The sequence below is a fragment of the Sminthopsis crassicaudata genome, chromosome 2 (assembly GCF_048593235.1).
Source record: "Sminthopsis crassicaudata isolate SCR6 chromosome 2, ASM4859323v1, whole genome shotgun sequence".
Classification (NCBI taxonomy): Eukaryota; Metazoa; Chordata; class Mammalia; order Dasyuromorphia; family Dasyuridae; genus Sminthopsis; species Sminthopsis crassicaudata.
This window is the reverse complement of record NC_133618.1, coordinates 398,504,865-398,528,769: the sequence shown is the minus strand read 5'-3', so window position 1 is coordinate 398,528,769 and position 23,905 is coordinate 398,504,865. Positions and strand designations below refer to the sequence as shown.

The 23,905-nt window shown below is 33.6% G+C and overlaps 1 protein-coding gene across 3 annotated transcripts in view; it reads right to left on the bottom strand.

The window, feature by feature from the left end:
* DCTN4 (dynactin subunit 4) overlaps positions 1-23,905 on the bottom strand; it is a 45,744-nt gene that overhangs the window by 7,692 nt on the left and 14,147 nt on the right. For 2 of the 3 annotated variants that reach the window (XM_074291787.1, XM_074291785.1), the window contains exons 4-10: positions 10,739-10,782; positions 8,607-8,714; positions 7,579-7,599; positions 7,108-7,181; positions 6,732-6,844; positions 6,306-6,415; positions 2,893-2,966 (exon numbers count right to left, since the gene is read on the bottom strand). In XM_074291787.1, coding sequence (XP_074147888.1) covers positions 2,893-2,966; positions 6,306-6,415; positions 6,732-6,844; positions 7,108-7,181; positions 7,579-7,599; positions 8,607-8,714; positions 10,739-10,782 — 544 coding nt within the window. The remainder of the gene's footprint in view (positions 1-2,892; positions 2,967-6,305; positions 6,416-6,731; positions 6,845-7,107; positions 7,182-7,578; positions 7,600-8,606; positions 8,715-10,738; positions 10,783-23,905) is intronic. The other variant, XM_074291786.1, reaches the window with a different exon arrangement.

Genomic DNA, 23,905 nt, shown 5'->3' with positions numbered 1-23,905 from the left:
ATATTCAAAGATAAAATTCAGTCTCCAATGGGGAAATTTAATAAAATGGACACAGAGTAATAATAACTGTAATTCATATTTATATATTGCTTTAAGGTTGGCAAAAGATTTTATATTCATTTATGTACATTTTCTAATTTGATCTTTATAACAGCTTTGTGAAAGAGGTGGTAGAAAGAAAGATGATACCCATTTTACAAAAGAGAAAGAAACAGATCTCAGAGATTAAATGACTTGAACAGGATTATACAGGTAGTGTCAGACCAAGGATTAAAACTTAAATCTCTACAAACTCTAAGTCTAGCATTCTTTTCATTACACAATGCAAAAAAGTTGAAAACTTTTATGTTAGAGAAACATAACCAAATAAAACAAAACAAACCTTAGGTGCTACTTCATTGCTATTACATTTTCAAAAATAATTAGAAGTGACAAAATTCAATGTTGTTAGAATTGTGGTGAAATAGGTGTACCTAAACATTCCTGGTGTACTGCAAAGTGATAGTATCTTTTTTTTGGAAGGCACAACAAAAAGTCAACAGAAATAATCATACCCTGTGACCCAATAGTCCTATTATTTAGACTGTATCCCAAGATAGTTATAAGGGAAAAAAGAGATAAGTTTAAAAAAATTTTTTTTAAAAAGATACATGCATGTATAAAAATATGCATATATCAGCATAACTTGTAATTTCAAAGAATTGAAAAAAATCAAATTGTGCCAGTTAGTGAATTGTATATTAAATTAATGTAATGAAATTCTATAATGACTTTAAATTTTATAAGTGAGGAATATAAAGAAATTGGAAAAATGTATATGAAGTAAAAGAAGCAGTGAAAACAGAATTAGAACAGTGTAGACATTATCTAAAAATAAAAATGTATAGACAAATACAGAGATGGATGGAAAGGGATAAAGCAAAAAAAACAAAAAACCCAACAAAAACCAAAAAACACCTAATAAGCTATTATGGAAATAATGCACAAAGAAATTTATTTTAAAATGTAAACAGTTGAATACATCCAGCCATTCTGGATGCTCAAAAAGTCACCAAACTCTGCATACCCTTTGATCCAGCAGTGTTACTACTGGGCTTATATCCCAGGGAAATCTTAAAGAAGGGAAAGAGATCTGTATGTGCAAGAATGTTTGTGGCAGCCTTCTTTGTTGTGGCTAGAGACTGGAAACTGAGTAGATGCCCATCAATTGGAGAATGGCTGAATAAATTGTGGTATATGAATGTTATGGAATATAGTTCTATAAGAAATGACCAGCAGGATGATTTCAGAAAGACCTGGAGAGACTTATATGAACTGATACTGAGTGAAAAGAGCAGGACCAGGAAGTCATTATATACTTCAACAACAATACTAGATGATGATCAATTCTGATGGACATGGCTCTCTTCAACAATGAGATGAATCAAATCAGTTCCACTTGTTCAAAAATGAATAGAATTAGCTATACCCAGCGAAAGAACTCCGGAAAATGAGTGTGAACCACTATATAGCATTTCCAATCCCTCTGTTTTTGTCTGCTTGCATTTTTTATTTCCTTCACAGGTTAATTGTACATTATTTCAAAATGCAATTCTTCTTGTGCAGCAAAATAAATGTATGGATATGTATACACATATTGTATTTAACTTATACTTTAACATATTTAACATGTATTGATCTATCTGCCACCTTGGGGAGGAGGGGAAAAGTTGGAACAGAAGGTTTTGCAATTCTCAAAGCTGAAAAAATTACCCATGCATATATCTTGTAAATAAAAAGCTATAATAAAAAATGTAAACAGCTATAATTTTTGTTTAGAGTTTAGAATTTAAAAAAAATATAAGTGCTATGAGAAGCTATTGTTGAAATACCATAAAGAATTCTATTACAGTTAATCATGTGATCACATAGGGGTATATTAGGGGTAGCTGCAACTTAGGGGCAGCCTAATCTTTCAGTTATAACCACATCATTTGAAACTGCTGTGTGTATCTAATCTGCCCAGCTCTAATTCAAACACTTGGGCATTTGCACATATTGATCAGAGCAAGGGCAAGAGTCAGTCCTAAATAGAAAACTGACATTATAGACTTTGTCTATTTAAATGGATGTTAAAATTGGAAAAACACTCTTCCTAGATTTAATTCTGACATTTCCACACCTCTCCCACAGCCTACCAAGGATCCAGAATTAAATAATTACAAAAAAATTTTTTGTCTGCAGACTTGTGATTTCATTGGTGTGGAAAACTATGGATAAGGAAATTCCTCTCTAGCACAGATCAGCAACTATTCATTTCAAAGTTGTCTGAGGTACACTGAAGAGTGAAGTGAGTTTGTCAGAGTGACAAAGCCAATAGATGTCAGAGGTAGGACTTGAATCAGGACTTGGCCTGCTCTCTATCCACCACATTTACTACACAACATTCTGTATTTCTGAAAGCATTTTCATATTTATGACTTTGCCCTGTGAAATAATAGAGCAAATAGATCCTGAAATAATAGAGCAGATATTATGTCCATTTTATTGATAAAGCAATTGAAGTCCAGATATATTAAATGATTTGCCTAAAAACAGAACTTATAAGAAAGAGCCCTAGATAGAAATCTAATTCTTCCTAACTGGAAGTTTAGTATACTTTTCATCATACAACACTGAATCCTTAAAAAATAAAATAAAATAAAATAAAAAATTTGTTTAAAGTTTACAATTAAAAAATATATATAATTCTCTTATTTTTACAGCTGGTTTTTATTTTAGCTAGTTAAATCTAGAAAATATCCACAAAAATTAGGAAGATCATTAAAAAAGAAAACCCAATCCCAAACTGAACTTTTTTAACCATAAAGAAAAGGCCATTTTATTCAGAAAATAACACATCAAAATACTCACACAGCAACAAGCTGGATTTTGAATTTGATGGATGTTGGATTGAACTCTGGTTTACTCAAATTATGTTCACATTTCTAAAAAAGGAAAAAGCCAGATATTTAATGTACATCCCAGAAAAATGAGCTCTCCTTGCTTATAGCACTGTTATTTTCATCAAGAGCAGAATTTACTAGCTTTCAATAAAGTAATAAATACAGTAAAAGCGATGCATTTGAGATGAGGGTTGTATCTGAAAAATTTCCAAAATTAAAAGAATAAAATTATCAAAATCCAACCATTACTATGAAATAACACACATATGCACCTAGCATTATGTTTTTTACTCTAGCATCTGCTTTCTAAGAATATACATTCTAAAATGATTACATTGATACACAAAAAATACTTAAGCTATACAGAAAGACAAAGTGATAGAAATTAACAAGGGGAACATAAATGTGATAAGGAAACAAAGGCTCAGTGACCTAGAATTATTTGGCCATTCAGACTGAGCTATTAGCAGAGAAGGAATTAAGAGTCCAAATCTCTTGAATTCTTGTTATGCTCCAAAATAACAAAAGCATTTATTTACACACTTTCAATTCAGCAAACATTTATTAACATTCAGATGTAGGGATACAAAGATTTCACAGAGCCTACTTTCAAGCTGTTTACACTCTAATGAAATCTAGTGAAAGGAGTCAGTGGACTCAAATAACGAAGACACACAAAAAAGGAAATTTGGGTCTAGAATGTATAATAAAAATACTTGCATCTGTCTTATCTGTAATATCCAGAAAGGCTATTTTCAATTGTAGAGAAGAGGATGAGAGAGGAAGATATCAGAGAAGATTACATAAAAGAAGTGGCTCTTGAGGTGGGCTTTGAGGGAAAAGAAAGAAGGGACTGAATCCATTCTCAGAATGGAAGATGATGTGAGTAAAAGCAAAGAGATGGAAGTGACAAGTCCAAATTGGCTAGAATATGGATCTAATATATTAAGAGGAATGACAGGAGTTTATGCTAGAAATGTCTGAAGCTAGACTGTGAAGGATATTAGAGAGGATGATCAGTTCTTATTTTATTCCACAGGCAAAGGAGAATCACTAAAGATTTTTGGATAGAAATGTTATCACAGGAATAGATTAGGAAGACTTTTTGGAGCAGTAGTCTGAAGGATAGATTAGAAAAAGATTAGTCTGGAGTTAAGGAGACAAATCAGGAGGTTACTATGAAAGTCTTAAGCAAGAAGAGATAAGATAAACTAGGCTGATAGGAATGGGAAGGAGAGAACTTTTTTTTTTTTTTTTTAAATAGGGTGAAAGTAAAAATGAACTAGCAACTGAGGATGAGGTGGGAAGGGAAGGAGACAGGAAAGGAAAAGAAAATCAAAGATAATGTTAAAGTTTTGAGTCCTAATCAGTGAGAAGATGGGGGAATCATCAAAAGAAATAAAGAAGTGAGAAACTGGAAGATGAATGGATGCCCATCAATTGGAGAATGGTTGGGTAAATTATAGTATATGAAGGTTATGGAATATTATTGCTCTGTAAGAAATGACCAGCAGGAGGAATACAGAGAGGCTTGGAGAGACTTACATCAACTGATGCTGAGTAAAATGAACAGAACCAGAAGATCGCTGTACACTTCAATGCTGTATGAAGATGTATTCTGATGGAAGTGGATATCTTCAACATAAAGAAGATCCAACTCACTTCCAGTTGATCAATGATGGACAGAAATAACTACACCCAGAGAAGGAACACTGGGAAGTGAATGTAAATTGTTAGCACTACTGTCTATCTACCCAGGTTACTTATACCTTCGGAATCTAATATTTAATGTGCAACAAGAAAATGGTATTTACACACATATATTGTATCTAGGTTATATTGTAACACAGGTAAAATGTATGGGATTGCCTGTCCTCGGGGGGAGGGAGTGGAGGGAAGGGGGGATAATTTGGAAAAATGAATACAAGGGATAATATAAAAAAAAAAAATTACTCATGCATATATACTGTGGGAAAAAAATTCTAAAAAAAAAAAAAAAAAGAACTTTTGAAAAATAAAAGTGCTCAAATGAGAAAAAAAAGAAATAAAGAAGTGAGGAGGCAGGGCAGATTTGGAGAGAAGATAAAGAACTACATGTAAGGCAACAATGGGATACTGATTACATACATGTTAAAGATAGACATAAAAATTTGGGAGTCATCTGCATAAAAATGATAAGTAAAGTCAAAGGATTGAATGAAAATTATCAAAAGAGAATGTAGATGATTACAACAAGAGAACAGATTTAGGAAAATATCTAGATTTTAAGGGCAGAAGGAAGATTGGGATCAAACCAAAATGACATTAGGAATGATCAAACATAAGAAAACATCAGTGAGGAAGAGGTAGTGACAAATGCTGATAGCAGGGACAGAAAAGAGACCACAGAACTCAGCAATAAAAGTTGCTATTGACCCTAAAGAGGTATTTCAATTAACTGATGAAGAAAAAGCAATAGAATCAGCAGGGGTAGCACAGTTTATCTAGAAGTTTTGCAGTGAAGAAGCAAGAGGTGAGAATATATAACTTGAGACAGATAATAGACTGAAGGAAAGTTATTTTGGGATAGAGGAGACCTGAATTTGTTTGCAGGGCTCTTGAAGGAAGAGCCAAGAAAGAGGAGATGGAGGATAGCACTGAGTTTTATTGGTGAAGAAAGTTAGTCTTCTTATGTAATTAGGGAGAAAGAAGAAAAGATGGATGAAGACATTGAGAGATTCAGAGGAGCAGAGCTGATGGACTTGGCTGAATAAAAAAAGAGGTCACCCATGACATAGGAGAGCACAGAGTTGAATGAAGTGTTATATAAGGAGCAAAATTCTATCATAACTTTTGAAGCTTTCATTATGTCATCTGGATTATATCAAAGCCTTCCTAATCAGTCTCTCTGTCCTTAAGTCTCTAGAGCTTCTCCAGTCCCTCCTTCACACTGCTGACAAAGAAAAAATACGACAGTCACCATACCTAAAAAGGCTTCAGTGACTCCATGTTCCTCCTCAGTCCAGCATTCAAAGCCCTTTCTCATTTTATCACCTATAAACTACTCTTCATGGATTGTACATTCCAGTCAAAATGTACTACTTTAGGTCCCCCTTTACTGTACTATCCTTTTCTTCTTCTAGGCCTTTGCACACACTCTCCCTACTTACTGCCTAGAATGCTTTTTTCTTACACCTCTGCCTTCAAAGTCTATCTCAGTTGCCATTTTCTTTACAAAGCAAACTGCAATGCAAAAAAAAAACAAAAAAAACAATGCTTAAATTTGTGGAGTTGAATGTCTGTGTCCAAGACATGACATGTGTATTGCCTATTTCAGAATTATTAAATACTATTCAGTCTTAGTTTGTTCTAGTTACTCTACTAAAAAATGGCAATTCTTACTCGACAGCGCAGGGATCGTTTGATCAGTAGATGTTTGTGTCGAGGATAGAGCTGGGAAGCACAAATTGGTTGGAAGTCAGGCTGTAAGAGCCGCTGATGCAAGGTAGTCACTGGGGATGCAAAAGAGAAATTTAAATTTACTTTAAGTTGTTTAAATATAACATTTGATCAACAATTATAAAATAATCATCACTAAAATAAAAAGGTCATCATTGGTTTTATTAATTGTCTCTTTTAAGACTATTGCTTAAAAACAGATGACTAGAAACAAAGATTCTTTTACCTCTTAAAAAATTACATTGATTTAACATGTTTTGTGATCATTTTACTGCTGACAACAAACCAATAATGCTACACAGTAAACAGAACATGACTAATAAAAGCTAAATTCAAAATAAGTTGGAAACAAATAGCAAAATCCAGTACCCTCTGTTAGATTTACTGGTCTTGTATAGTAGTCCTCAGGAAGAGGCTCCACTTCTTCCACAGCTTGTGCTGGCTCAATCTTGATTTCTTTTTGATCTTCTCCTTCCTTAAGGCTAAATAATGGAAAATAGCAGCTTATTGAGTTATCTAGTAACATATGGAATTAAAGCACCAAAACTTCTGTTTAATGAATACCCCCATTAACTTCACTTTTTAAAGTTAATAACATTTTCTGTTTCTAAGTATGTAATTTGTTTCTTTTTTTTTTTTATATGTGTGTGTGTGTGACAACTCCTATTGGAATTTTCTCCCCTTCCCAGAGTCTTCTGGATAATATCTGTCTTGCTCATCAATGACATTTTAATGTCCAACTTACGAAAGTCCTGCAAGGGTACTGATAGGAGCTCCAGCTCGTGGTCTCTGAAGTCTGGTTCCAAGACCATATTTGTCCTAGATGAGAAAAAGTTTCAAGATATTTATTTTCAGTTTGTCCTACTTATCAAAAGAAAGGATTATTTTTGAGAAAGTGTGAGAAGCGCAAAAAGTAAGCAAAGGAAAGCAAACTAAAGAAGCTCACTTTAATGAAATGAAATGTAGTCTTTCCCCATAAAGCTATTTTTTCTAGTTTATAAAAGTATTATCTATAAGTACTAAAACTATTCCAGCATTGTGAAAGTGAATTTAATTCTAGCTATTCTACCAGTCTAGGTACTTCTAAGACATGAGAGGTGGTATTATTTGACACATGAGCTAGTGACCAACTAGAACCCAAGTGATCTAGGGTCTTTTTCAAAAGCCCTTTTTCAAGAGCTTTAATACCAGCAAAAAACCATGAAAGTACACTTACCACTACATGAATAGTGTGTTGCTGTGGAGAGCCCCCAAATAGCAGTAGGATGCAACAGAGACAAAAAAATGTAGCAATAAGACAAAAGCAAACTCATAGAGTAGGCAGATTACATAGCAAAGTTGGAAAAATATCAAGTGTATTAAATTTTTTTAAGGTCTATGTTTGGTTTCAAAAGTGACTTATTCACCCAGATCAATTCACAAAGATTATCAATTTAAGACTTTGGCAAGGAATTTATAATTGTGGATCCTTAGCAAATTATAATAGCTGATTGATGCTATGGAAAATAGACAAAAATAGCATTCACCATTCCAATCAAAACATATTTAACAAATTATCCAGCCATAAATTTTCAGTGGGGATGAACTATTTTCTAATTCTGATGTGAATTTGTCATGTAGATTCTCATGTGAATTCCTTACATGCCTTTATCAGGATAGCAATATACTATAATTCTGGAAATAGGAGCTCCTTGTCAGAAAATTTAAGTTGCATCATAGCAATGACAGCACTAAATCTTATTTGACTCTCACTGTTCAAGTGACAGTTTCTCACCAGATAAGATGATAAAGAAAAAAAAATGACATCATTCAGTTTTTGAAAACTCTGCCCTCATAAACTGACTGTTCTCCCATCTATTTCTTTCACTGTTAAAGGCAGTGTTCCAAAAATTAAGGGAAGATGGGAAATTATAAAAAGATTTTTGATGATGTTAAAGCTGAGAAGCTACAAGTATCTGAGTGATAACTGTGAATTAAAGGTTATATGAATGAAGTTATACATTTACTACTGAGAAGGAAATAATGAATGGGAAAGAATCATAAGTCTCTCTCAGAAACTATTTAAGATAATAAAAAGCTGCTGAACTGGGGAAATATGAAAAGGAGTCATCCAAAATTATTAATTTTTAAAATGAAGGACATGAAACTCTTTATATGAAACCTTGCAATATCCTATCTGGATACTCTCCTTTACAGACTCTCTTCATAGGCACTGATTAGTGAATCACAAACCAAAAAACTCACTGAAAATGCCAGTGGCATGTAGTTTCGACGCCGGGCCAACTTTTTACGATCTCGTTCTACTTTCTCCTTCTGAGCCAGTTGCTGGTAATATTCAACCAGTTTGTTCATCTGCAGGAAATCAATAACCAACTACTCAAGCATTGATAAATAAAACAGCAGTTCCCCAATCCATAATACACCAACCAACATTTCTAAATTCCTAAATTCCTAATTTTAACACTGTACTGACAACTATACTAGAGTTTACTCTTTTCCCAGTGTTCCTTTTCATAATTAAGCTTATTTTTTTAGACTTTAGTACTAAATTTTATCATAAGCAGATATGGAAATATCAAGACATTAGTAAAAATATACTACATTATGTTAATTTTTCTACCTTTAGCTATTTAATTTATACATATTTCAATATACTGTACTGGTGCTAGAAGACATTTCAATATAAAATTTCTGCTCTTAATTTTTCATTAGATTATTTTTGCCTCTCAGGCAAAAAAGGTAATTATTTCTAATTAAATTTTATGAGATCATCCAAAATAAGTTTCAATTTTTTTTGTATAAATAGGTCTCTTTCCCTTTCCTTTGATCTCTTTGTGACAGATCTAGTAGTGGTATTGCTGAGTCAAAGGATATGCCATTTTAGAGATCTTTTGGCATAGTTACAGATTGTTTTCTAGAATGGCTGAACCCAGATTCCCCCATCAGTGCATTATTATATCTATTTCCCCCACATCCTCTTCAGCATTTGCCATTTCATAGTTATTTTGATCTTCATTTCTCTAATTATTAATAATTTTAAACAATTTTTCACATGATTATTGGAAGCTTTGATTTCTTCCTCCAAAAATTGTCTATTCATATCCTTTGACCATTTATCAATTGGGGAATAGCTCTTTTTCTTAGAAATTTGGGTCATTTATCTATATATTTAAGACATGAGATCTTAATCGGAGAAACTTGCTGAACAGATTTTTTTTTTTTGGGCAGCTTACTGCTTTTCTTCTAATTTTAGCTGGAATGGTTTTTTTGTTTGTTCAAAAACTCTTTAATGTTATGCAATCAAACTTACCCATTTTGCCTCCCAGAAATGTCTCTATTTCTTGTTTGGTCATGAACTTATTTCTAACGATAGGTGATAGGCTTTAAGTCAAACCATTTAAGTTAACCATTGCCGAGCCAAAACAAACAACAAAACAAAGACAATTCATAAATTGATGAAATATTTTTGCTTAACCAGTTTTGGAAGGAAAAAGACATTCTTAATGTCAGAGATATTAATTCTAGATCCAGAGCAAAAGTCATCTAGACTAACCCCTTCATTTTAAAGATGAGACTTATCTAAGATCATGAAAGGATTCTCTAATTTTACACCCAGGGTTTTCCACTACAGCATACTGAACAGCCCTAAACATTTTATAACACTCCAACACAGGCAAGACATTTAACTATTTAAGACATTACTACAAAGGGCTTAACTTTTTTTTCTTGGATTTCATCTTTTGTATTTGAAGGGCTGTGTCCATATGGCAATAAAATAATAAAACTATAGAACCATAGAATTTCAGACAAGACATAATCTATACAACTTCAATATAATTTGGTACTAGACTTTATAATATACCTGACAAGAGAGTTTCAATCTCTCTAATTGAAAATCTCCAGTGAAGAGAAACTCACTACCTCAAAAGCATACCATTGCATTTTTTGGACAACTTTCATTATCAGGAAGCTTTCCCTTATATTGATCAAAATTGGCCTTATGATTTCTACTTGTTGCTTTAAGTTCTGCTCTCTGTAGTCAATGAAGTAAAACAAGTCTCATTCCTTTCTCATGGGATAGTCCTTACAAAAACGGAATAGTTATCATATGTGTTTTAAGTTTTTATAGAGTTGAGAGTTCAATTAAACTAAATATTTTTCTCCTGAATTCAGTTAGGAAAAAACAAATAAGCTTTTCAGTTTAAAAACAAAACAAAACAAACAAACAAAAACCCTAGAAAAATATAATGGTACATAGAAAATGCTTATTAAGGCATCTGGATTGATTGAAGTCAGTTTCAAGTTTCCCAGACTAATCTAATGGAAACACTTTCATTTGTCTATCTTCTTTTCCTTTCTTTGATTCCTTTACTTACCCTTTGTGTGTGAGGATTTTCAGGTTCTTGCCATCCACCACTGGCTACAAAACAAAATAGTCTCATGTGAGACCTTAAGAAGTACTAAAATCAATTTCTGTACAACTAGCATCAAAATCACTTTGAAAAAAGGATAAAAGTTTTCCCATGACAAACATGAACAAAATATACTTTTTATCCACCACTTCATGTTTTCTAAAATTAATAAGGCATTAAAAAAAAAAAAAACTAGAATTATAATACTTTCCCACAATTTTTGGGAAGCTAAGAGGCTGAATTCTCCTGGAAGTTTATTTCTTTTTGACTCAAGAAGAAGCTATATATGACCCAGGAGAAATGATTTAGTTAAAATAATATTTTAAAAATCCAAGTATTTTATCTAATTGTTTCTCCTGGCTTCTATTTAAAAAATAATCATCAACCCCCCTTTTTTAAAATAGCTTTTTATTTACAAAACATAAGCATGGGTAGTTTTTCAACATTGACCTTTGCAAAACTTTTTGTTCCAACTTTTCCCCTCCTTCCCCTCACCCCTTCTCCTAGATGGCAGGTAGTCCAATACATGTTAAATATGTTAAAGTATATGTTAAATACAATATATGTTTACATATTAATAAGTTATCTTGCTGCTCAAGAAAGATCGGATCTAGAAAGAAGGTTAAAAAAAACCCAACACTCAAACAGACAAAATAATGACTAAATTTCAAAATTTTAAAAACCAAACTATATTTTGATAAGTATATTATACACACCCACAGGCAGCCTGACTCTCTGTATTATTCTAATGTTTCAATTGTGCATTAAGGTTTTCTTACCTTTAAATATATTTATATACATGTATATATACCCATAAACATATACTCATGTACAGAGTATCAATTATTAAAAATTCTGTTTATTTGCTTACAGTTCTTTTAAAAAATCCATCATAGAGAAGCATCATTTTCTTATTTCCAAGTTTTCTTTTTTTTCACACATTACCAACTTAATGGGTCTGTTTCTTGACAAGCAGATTGTTTTAACTGAAGTATAGTTGTTTCAGATCTTCTCAAGATACCAGAACTATAAAGGCAAAACAAAATTGATCTTCATCCTTAAGAGCTGCTCCAAGTGAATTATACTTGCCAAGGTGCTATGTCAGAGGTGTTGTGCCAGAAGGTAGCACAAACTCTTTATATATTTGTCATCTCCCTAAATTGCCTATTGTTCATTCATATACATATTAACTGAATGAACTACTTTCAGAGAGCAGAAAGACATCAAAAAGTATTAAAAAAAAAAAAAAAAGCTTAAAAAAAGAGAAAAACAGAGAAGATAAAAAAAACAGTAGAAAAATAGTATTTGCTGAAAACAGGCTCTTTTTGGAGATTGTACTGTTTCATAATCCCAGCACTCCAGTGGATGGGTGATTTCTTCCATATGGGTATCACTCTAAAAATGGAAGCTACCACCTATTCATCCTATCCTTTTATCTTTCTGTCTTCCCACAAGTTCACTTCACAGGTTCCATACTCAGGATTCTTGTCATCGTATAAATACCAATGAATACCATCAGTTATCACTGGCTCACAACAACAATAATAAAAGTAACTAATATTTATGTGTTGTTTAACTTTGTGCCAGGCACTGAAGTAAGTACTTTACAAATATTATCTCATTTGATCCTCACAACAACCTTAAGAGGAAGGTACCATTATCATCTCCATTTTATTGATAAGGAAACTAAAGCAGGAAGCAGTTAAGTGACTTCCCAAGAACACACATCTAGCAAATGGCAAAAACCAGGTCTTCCTCACTCCAGACCCAGCATTCTATTCACCGAGCCATCAGCTGCCAAATGTGATCAGCCCACTTTTTCCTTCTGGTTTCACATTTCTTTGTTTCTTTGTTTCTTTTTTTTTTTTTAATAATTTTTTTTTTCTCTCTCTTTCCTTATTGGCCTTCCTTTGGTAACATCTGGGAAAGAGAGGAAACCTACAGCATCTGGGAATTCTTTTGCTAGAAGAGTCAAATCTAGAGTTGGCTTTGGATTTAATCATTCAAACTTCTGGTCAAAGAGGTACCAACCAGTTATAACAATAACTTGGGATCATCAGATGAGGAGTTATTAATTAGGAAGTTTCAGTTCCCCATGTTTTCTGGTTTCTATTGGATTGGTCACAGCCTTCAACTTCTCTCAGGACTCCAATATAATACTGGGTCTCCAGGTGAAGGGAGCCTTTTCCATCTGAACCTTCTTGTTGCCAAGAGCAGAGGCATCAGCAAATGGGAAGGATCTTTTATTTGTTTTTAGAGTTTGCTTCAGGGAAATCTGCAGATAACTCCCTAGCTTCAACCTCTTTTACATTCAGGGGATGAAAACGAACTGTTTAGATCAAATACATCTTGAAAAGATTAACCCAAACTTCTACCACCTACAATTTAATTCTTAAGAAACCTTCCCTTTCTATCTAAATTAAAAGAATTTGTCATTACTTTATTTATAGCTACCTTATTCTTGGACAGGCTCTGTTCTGCCCCTTCCTAATACTGATTACACAATAATTTGATAATAACCTTTACACTTTTCTTTATGAAATTCCTTGTTTCTATTATGTTGCAATCTGCTCATATCTGGGAGCTAATTAGGTACTTTAGTTCTGAAAAGTTGTCCCTTTCCTTCAGGAGTAAAAAGGTTCTGGTAGAGAAGAGGTCATGAAAGACTTCTACAGTTTTCAAAGGCATGGTAGCTAGTTCTTACTGTTCATTTTTGGTACAAGTTTGGTGATAGATGCAAGAATCACTAATGAATATATTTTCTAGGATGCTTTGATATAAGATAACCTCCAAAATAAAAGAAATCCCTGAATTTCTATATGTCACTACCAAGAATTAAAAGAAACTGATAGAGAAGTAGTATTTATGGTAACAACAAAATGTATCCAATATTTGGGAATTAACTTATCAATATATGCAAGACACCTAAAAAAAAAAAAGGCTTCAAAATTATTTGGATAAAACTCAAGAAAGAACCTAACAAATGGAGGGATATCTTCTTTTATCTTCTCTTCATGGAAAGTACAACAAACACAAAAATGTAAATACTTGTAAAGTTTACATAAATGTAATATCAAATAACACACCAATAGGCTATTTTAAGGAATTAAATAAAATCAAAAGAAAATAGGAAGTGGATAGATAAATAGACAAAAATGTGAAGAATGATGAAAAAGAAAACTATCAAGTGGAGACTATCACTATCAAATGTAATACAATATATTATAAAATAATTATTTGAAAACTATCTGATACTGGAAAAATAAGGAAATTCATTAATGTAAGAGAGTAAAAAATGAACAGAAATAAATAAACATAAAAGATTAGTGCTTGTGGCAGCCCTCTTTGTAGTAGAGAATGGTTGGGTAAATTGTGGTATATGAATGTTATAGAATATTATTGTTCTATAAGAAACAATCAGCAAGATGAGTTCAGAAAGGTCTGGAGAGACTTACATGAACTGATGCTGAGTGAAATGATCAGAATCAGGAGATCATTATACACTTCAACAACAAGATTATACAATGATCAATTCTGATGGATATGGTTCTCTTCAACAATGAGATGATTCAAACCAGTTCCAATGATTTTGATGTGGACAGCCATCTATATCCAGAGAGAGGATTGAGGAAACTGAGCATTTTCACTCTTTTTGTTGTTGTTTGCTTGCATTTTATTTTGCTTCTCTCTCTCTTTTTAAAAATGGTTTGATTTGATTTTTCTCATGCGGCAAGATAATTGTATGCATATATTGGATTTAACATATATTTCTACCATGTTTTATTGTGCCACAGTTCTCTTTATCATCCTGATTCAGTTTCCCTAAATTGTCCTGCTTTGGTTTCCCTGAATTGTTCTGCCTCGATTGTTTCGCTCAATCCTGCAAAACCACCCCTCTCTCTTAATCATCAGAATATTTGATAAGGATAAAAGATCTTATATTTTAGAATAACAGAATGCCTCTCCCCATTCCAATCTAACAATATCAGATACTGTCTTATCAAGATGCCTCCCCCCATTCTGTCAGAATTGGAGCTTTAGTTCCCACCCTCAGCACTCTGACTCCACCCCTGCCTCAGTCTACCCTCTGTGTCTGAGCCATATATGTCATTGAGAACTCATATTGTTTGCTGGACTCTTGGAAAGATAGTCTCTTTAGGCCCTGGGACCAAACCATGGATCCATTTGGTCTCAGTAAATCTCTCACATTCAAATAAAATATTAAATAGTTTCTCTGGCATTACAGTTTAACATGTATTGGATTATTTGTCATCTGGGGGAAGGGGGAAAAATTGGAACACAAAGTTTTGCAAAGGGCTAATATTGAAGAATTGTCCATGCATATGTTTTTAAAAATAAAAACTTTAATTAAAAAAACAAACAACTGACAAAAACAAAACTTTTTTTTTTGGTGAGGCAAGTGGGATTAAGTGACTTGCCTAGGGTCACACAGCCTAATGAGTGTTAAGTGTCTGAGGCCAAATTTGAACTCAGGTCCTCCTGATTTCAGGGCCAATGCTTTATCCAGTGCACCATTTAGCTGCCTCAGTACCTTTAAAATTAAAAGAAAAAATCTACAATAATTTTTTTTCCTTTTTTTTAAAATTATAGCTTTTTATTTACAAGGCATATGCATGAGCAATTTTTCAGCATTTATCCTTGCAAAACCTTCTGTTCCAACTTTTCCCCTCCTTCCTCCCAACCCTTCCCTTAGATAGCAGGTAGTCCAATACATGTTAAATATGTTAAAGTATATGTTAAATGCAATATATGTATACATATTTATACAGTTATCTTGCTGCACAAGAAAAATTGGATTTAGAAATAAGGTAAAAATAACCTGAGAAGGAAAACAAAAATGCAAATGTACAAAAAACAGAGGGAGTGGAAATGCTATGTTGTGGTCCACACTCATTTCCCATAGTTCTTTCACTGGGTGTAGCTGGTTCTCTTCATTACTGAACAATTGGAACTGATTTGGTTCATCTCATTGTTGAAGAGAGCCACATCCATCAGAACTGATCATCATATAATGTTATTGAAGTATATAATGAAGATCTGCAATAATTAATGAGATAAAAGTTTGGCATCTCAAATCTATAAGGAACTGACACATATAGAAAAGATAAATTATACATATATCTTTTGTGAAACAATGTTCAAAGGATAGAAACAGATCAGTTTATAAAAGGAAGAAATAGAAACCATTAATCCTCATATGAAAAAAAGGTGCTCAAACTCTCAAATAATGAGAAATGCAAATCATGTTGGTAGAGCTGAGGAAACAGATACTCTGCTACACTGCTGGTGGGTCTGCAGATTGATGCAAAGATTTTAGAGTAATGTGTAAATATATAGTGAGTCACAAAACTGATTGTACTTTATGAACCACAGATTTTATTGCCAGATTTCTACTCTAAAAACATCATTAAAAGGAAATCACGTAGTAGATAAATCATCTGCATTTCTATATACCACTGATAAGGTTTAGATTTGGGGTACCCAAATGAAATTAGGGTTTCTGGTGGTCCGGGAGTTAAGGTCTAGTGGCAGGTTCAGGATACAAGGTACATTTGGCTCCCCTACATCCCTTGGGATTTGGCGCCAGGGTAAGGAGTTTTGGGGAACTCCCTTCTAGCAGTGCAAGCAGTTCTCTGTAAAGGAATTTACAGACCTGAAAACCTAGATTGATAAAAGAGATTTATTATGGGGATTGGAAGTAAGGTTTAAGTCTAGTTAAGGAAACAAGTGAGGGTAAAGAGAAGATGGCACTGGAAACATTATTCCAGTGGACATAGACCCTTGTTGTACCAAGCATAGGGCTGGCATGTTTGGAACCTTTGCAAAAAGAGGATTTTAGTTTGGCTCTTTTTATAAAGGGGCCCAAGTTGGCTTAGATCCCATGGGGGCTGTGAGAGCCCAGGTTAGCTCATATCTGGTGGGGACTGGGATAGGCCTGGATCTCCTACTGGAATTCAAAAAGGTGCTTTTGACCAGGATTTGTGAATCAAAGGTATAGGCTTCCTGAACTGATAATGCATCAGCCAGGAGGGGCTGGGAGTAATCTGAATCACAAATCAATCTAAAAGGATTACAAATCAGTTTCTTAAAGGGACAATAACCCGCTTCACCACCACCAAGAATCAAAAGAAACTGAAATACCCTTAGAAAAAATAGCTGTACAAAGAAAAATATTCATAGATGTTCTATTTATGGTAACAAAATAACAAGAAACAACCTGTATGTCTAACAACTAGAAAATGGCTGACTAAATCAGAACCTGTTAATGTAATAAAACGTACTGCCTTATCAATCAGAAAAATATGAAGTATACATGGCAATATGGAAACACTTATACAAAGACATGTAAAATAAAATCAAAAGAATAATATGTATATTTATATTATTTATAATTATAATGAAAAGAAAAAGAAGGGAAGAACATTGGAAGAAAAGGAGGAAAGGGAAAAAGGAAGGAAAGGAGAAGGGAAGAGAAGGAAAGGAGGGAGAAAAAAAGACAGAACCAAGGAAGAAAGGATGAGGATGAAAGAAACCATATCCAAAGTACTATGTAGATTTCAAAGAAGGAACAGAACCAAGATTTTATCTTTGCTTGTCAGTCATTTGTTAATTATTGGGTTATGTCTTATTTGGTTACTATTTGGTTACCTTGTTTTGTATTTTTAGGGGTTTATTTTAAAGGCTAATTTGGTGATACTTAAAAAAAAAAAAAAAAAAAAAAAAAAAAAGATACTTCAATGGTGTGGGATTTCATTGATATAGAGGACCAATATTGAATAAGTCTATGAATAGCAAGAGTCCAGTCTAGATATTACTTGAGTGAGACCTGTTCTCAATTAGGGTAAGTGATTCAAACTATAGGCTCACCATCTCCCTAACAATGAATTATAAAGACATACTTGAAAAATTTAGGATAATCTTGATGGAGAAACAAGCAACAGGAACAAGGCATTTTAACTATACTATTTACCCTTTAACAATGAATTAAAGATATACTTGAGATAAATGTATTAGAATGATAATTTCTGCAGTTAACTACTCAGTTTAGATAAGTACTTTTTGCTATTTACAATTCTGTGTTGATAAGTACCTTGGTATAGATTGTTAAGATGGATACTGAAATGTCAAAGTATGGATTGTGCATAAATCCTGCAAGGTATAGGATATCATCTGAAGGTAGCTAGTAAAAATGTAGCACTAGTCTAAAAGGTATTTAAACCTTGGCACTCAGATTAATAAATGGAGACTGCAAAGCATGTGTTCCACCTGGCCTCAAATGAATACCTACTCTCTTAGTATGCACTGGAGCTGGACTCCAAAACATTGATGCAAATATTCCTTATAATGGTACAAAATCACAATTCATCTACATCTTCTCATCCTGTGTTACTCCTATTCATATTTTTCCTTAGTCTTTCATGGTAATGTCCACCTGACATTGCGAAGGTCTTCCTTTAGATCTCCTGATTTTGCAAGGATAGTAATCAAACATAATAGGTTATCTATCAGTTATACATCAATGCTGTTATATGACTGAGCTATCTCCTTCTCTAGTCATACCTCTCGTGGATCATAGGAACATACTTCAAATTGGATGGGATTTAAATTCATCATCCCTCAGCAATTCTTTACATGATTTGTGGATAAACTTCATGCCTCTCTCCTGCTAAGCCTGTGCCATTCCAGTGAGTTTGGTTAATTGTGTCTATAACTGGTTAGAGACCAGGGCATTCAATCCTTGACTTACTGCCACATCAATGTTTGAAAAAAACAAAAACTAGAAAGACTTTGTTCCTGGGGTGGAGGGGGGAAGAATGCATTAAAATACTAAATGTATTAATAAATTAATTATAATACTTTAGTATCCTAGGGACAATCTAGTCTGCTTTCTTCTGCCTGTTTTGAATACAAGATACTGACTGCTGAACATCTGACTTGTTTGTCCATGGAACATCTACCAAGAGATGAAATCTCTAAGATATCTGTTCAGAACCTGCACAACAAGTGTCCTGTGTGCATCATGAAGTCTTTTTAAATTTCTAACAAGATTATTATTATTTTTAACGCAAATATTTTTTGAGTTCCAAATTCTTTTCTTTCCTGCAGTTTCTCTCCCACTCATTGAGAAGGTAAGCAATAAATCAATTATACCCATGCAAAGTCATGGAAACAATTCCTTATGAGCCATATCACCAAAAAAAGAAAAAGAAAGTGAAAAAAATTATACTTCACTACAGTTCATCACTAATCTGGTAGAAAGTAATGAGTTCTTTTATCTTTGCAATTCTCTTGGATCATTGTATTAATCAGAGTAGCTAAGTCTTTCAGTTGATTATCCTCACAATACTGCTGTTACTGGGTACAATGTTCTTTGGATTCTGATCACTTTATTTTGCCTCAGTTTATACATGTCTTCCCAGATAGCTCTGAAATTACCCTGTTCATCATTTCTTATAACACAACAATATTTCATCACAATCATGTGAACCAACTTGTTGAGTCATTCCCCAATTGAGGGCATCCTTTCATTTCCAATTCTCTGCAACCACAGAGTTGCTGTAAATATTTTTTGTACATATAGGTCCTTTTCCTTTTTTTTTTTTTTTTTTTTTTAAAGTTTCTTTCAGATACAGACCTGGTAATATTTGGCTGGATCAAAGGATATGCACAAGTTTTTAGCCCCTTAGACAGTTTTGTTCTTCAGAATGGATGTGATGTAATACAGCAATGATTTTTGTGGTCCCCTGATTTTAGGGGGGGGTCAGTAAATCCTAACTCTTTGGGTTTTGAAGTCTGCCTCAGGAAACTCCCACAATCAATTTGATTCTGAATAGACCACTCCTCAATTCATTGCTGAATGATAATCTTGTCAGTGGGAACCAAGTTCCAGAGTTACTCCCCAGTTCATTGCTGACTGTCAGGTAGATAATCTATTGGTCAATGATAACCAAATTCCAGAGACCACTCCTCTGGGCCATAAAATTAGCATGTCAATGATAGAAAGCTGGATAAAGGGGTCTCCTCTCAGGATTTTGCTAATTTCTTTTGGAATTCAGACCACTTGTAATGGTGTTACAATTACAATAAACTTTGCCCCTTTACTAGGAATTTGCCTGCAAATTCTTTTGAGATACCTCGTGATAGCAGTCTGTGACCCCAAACTTTTGGGGTCCCTTCCCAACCTCAACAATTAGACCAGTTCACAACTCCCCCAACAGTGCATTAATATACCTATTTTTCCATATCCTCTCCAACATCTGTCATTATTTTTTCTATTATGTTTGTCAATCTGATAAGTGTAATATTGTTTTAACTTGCATTTATCTAATAAATAATGATTTAGAGCATTTTTTATATGATTACAGATAACTTTGATTTCTTCTACTGTCTGTTCATATTCCTTGGCTATCAATTGGAGAATGGCTTATATTTTTATAAATTTGATTCAGTTCTCTATTTGAAAAATGAAGCCTTTATCAGAGAAATCTGCTGTAAAATTTTCTTATGGTGCTTATTTCTCTCTCTCCCTTGTCCCTCTTTCAAAAATCTATTTTGTTTCCTACTATTGCCTCCATTAATCCACCCTCCCTTTTATTATCCCTTCCTCTTTCTCTTTTCCCCTTCTCCTCATACTTCCCTCTTAGATAAAATAGATTTCTATACTCAATGAAGTATGCATATATATATATATATATATATATATATATATATATTCTTCCTGCTCTACAGCTCTTCCTTCTATATTTCTTTTATGTAAGATAATTTTTTCCATTTTTCCTCTTCCTTCTCCCTTTTTCCAGTGCATCCATCTTTTTTCCCCTTTTAAAAGAACATCACAAAATAAATGGCTCACATATATGACCTCTATGTATTATGTGCATTTTTGTTGGGAAGGTTATTTTTGGTTGTAATCCTAGCTCCTTGGCTGGTATCATACTCTAAATTCTCTGTTTTTTTTTTTTTTTTTTTTTAAGAAAGAAGCTACTAAATCTTGTGTGATCCTGATATGACTTCACAATATTTGAATTGTTTTTTTAACAGCTATTAGCACCATGTTCTAGTTAACATGAGAAAGTTGGAATTTGGTTATAGTATTACTGGGAGTTTTCATTTTGGTATCCCTTTCAGGAGGTGATATGTAGATTCCCTCAATTTCTATTTTATCCTCTGGATCTAAAATATTGGGGTAATTTTCCTTTATAAAACCTTGAAATATTATGTCAAGGCTCTTTTTTGATATGGCTTTCAGGTTATTCAATAATTCTTAAATTATCTTTTATCAATTTTGCTAGTCAGTTCTTTTTCCAACGAAATATTTCACATTTTATTTTTCTATTCTTTTGACTTTCTTTTCCTAATTTTCCTCTATTACTTTCATCTCAAATACTTCCAAAAATTCTTGTTGGGTTTCTGTCCAATATGCACTTATTTTTTTCCCCTTTGACGCTTTGTTTGTAATTGTTTTCATGTTGTTGTCTTCTGGGTCTTCTGGTTTTCCCTGCCACTGTAGATTTTTACGATCAGGTTCTTTTTTTATTTGTTCATTTTTCCAGCCTACTTCTTGACTTTAAATTTTATGTTAAAATTGAGTTCTGCTTATTTAGGAATGAGGAAGTGTCAGGCTTTTTTGTGTTGCTCTTTTCAGGGTTGGGGAGTCTACAAGTTTTTATTGCTTCCAAAGTGGTATATTCCTGGGAAAGATGTGGTCACTGCTCTCCTCGTCTGCTCTTTGATCTTTATTCAGGAAGGACCCTTTCTTCTCTCCAACAGCAAGTACTAGTGCTCTTCTCTACCCTGTAATTGGGACCAGGGATCCTACTCCCTTGTGACTGATTATCAGCACTGTTCTCTACCCTGGATCTATGACTCAGAACTGTAAATGGGCAAGACAGTTGTCAAATAGTGTTTGGTCCAGCAACCAATGTTAGCTCCAGATCTTCTGTAATCTCTGATGAATTGTCCAACCCCTTTACCATCTCTGGGCCGAGAGCTCCCAAAGCTGTTGCTGTTATAACTATCTCCGAGGCTGGTGTTGCCAACATGACTGGGCTGGTACTCATGCTGCTGTCACAGACATCTCCTAAGTTGTCTCAGGCTGACCTTTTGTTGCCTCTGCTGCTTCAGCATTTGATTTGAATTATTATTAAACTAGTTTGGAGGGGAGTGTTGGGAGAGTTTAACTAAACTGCTTCCTTTATACTGCCATTTTAGGCCAAACTCTTTGGATGATTAGGAATGTCAAGGATTCATAAGCTTGTTTGGGGATTGATTCTGCAGAGATTCTGATCCAGGGCTTGATATAATCAGCACATTGACAATCAAAAGCATCTGGAGAGCCACATTATCTATTGGGAATCTCTTTTTCCACCTGCTTATATGTAAAAAATCCTTCAAGACAGAAGAAAATTTATGGTGAAAATAATCTCCTTATTTTATGGTTTACTTAATATTAATAATCAGAGGGCTATCAAACAAAGCTATCTCTCTTATTATATCTTTCAAGGACTCTTGTGTGATTGAGTCATACATACAGGAAACACCTTGAAGCATTTTGCCTTCTTATATTTTCTACAGTTTTCAATTAATTATGTCTGTAAAGATATGGTCTGTTATGGAATATTATTTTAAAAACCTCCTATCTGTTCTGTTCTCAAACCTTCATCAAGGATCCTAATTGTGCATAGAATATTTTGTTAAAGATTTTGTACAGGTAAAGGTAATTAGAGGACAATAAATTAAGAAATAAGGCTACTAAAGAGGTTATCAATATTATTCTAAGGATAATGGCAGGAAACAGAACTCAGAGGAAGATTCTAAGCCAGATATTAAATTCATTTAAAAAGCTGAGAGAATGACCCAGAAGTAGATAGATAACAGTAATAAAGGAACAGAGGAAGATAAATGAAGTGAATGAACTTTGAAAGAGGAGGAGAAAAGGCCATTAAGGGATATGCTGAATAAATGATCTACAAGTGGCAGTGAGAACCAGGTAACATCCTTATTTCTTTTCTTGGCCCTATGAGTTCTAGAGAAAATGGAAAAAAGAGGTGACCAACAAAAATGTTTGTGGCAGCCCTCTTTATAGTGGCCAGAAACTGGAAACTTAGTGGATACTCCTCAATTGGAGAATGGCTGAATAAATTGAGGTATGTGAATATTATGGAATATTACTGTTCTGTAAGAAATGACCAGCAAGATGATTTCAGAAAGGCCTGGAGAGACTTACATGAACTGATATTGAGTGAAATGAGCAGGACCAGGAGGTCATTATATACTTCAACAACAATACTATATGATGATCAATTCTGAGAGACGTGGCCCTCTTCAACAATGAGATGAAACAAATCAGCTCCAACAGAACAGTACTGAATTGAACCAGCTATACCCAGCGAAAGAACTCTGGGAGATGAGTGTGAACCACTACACAGAATTCCCAATCCCTCTATTTTTGTCCACCTGTATTTTTTATTTCCTTCACAGGTTAATTGTACACTATTTCAAAGTCTGATTCTTTTTTGTGCAGCAAAATAACTATATGGTCATGTATACATATATTGTATTTAACATATACTTTAACATATTTAACATGTATTGGTCTACCTTTCATCTGGGGGAGGGGAGGGAGGAAGGAGGGGAAAAATTGGAACAAAAGATTTTGCAACTGTCAATGCTGAAAAATTACCTATGCATATATCTTGTAAATAAAAAGTTATAATTTTAAAAAAAGATAGTTGCAAGGGATTAACAGCTTAAGATTTCTATTAAAATGAAAAATCAGAAGGAATTTTAATTGAAAAATTCAAAGACATGAGGGAGGATATTGTGGATAGGTACAAAGAGCACAGTAGAATAAGCTGGGCAATAACTGAACTGGATGGGATGGGACAGAGAGGAACATTGAAAGCCAGGTATCAAATTCATTAAAAAAGCTAGGAGAATAACTTGAAAGCATGTAGTTGAGAACAACAAAAGTAGAAAAAGAAAAGAAGAAAGGAGAGGGGTGATTAGAATAGAAATAAATGATCTTAGTATAGGTAGTATAGACACGATGCTTACGTGAAATAATAATTCAAGAATTTGCTAAAATCAAATTGTCTATCAATTTAATAC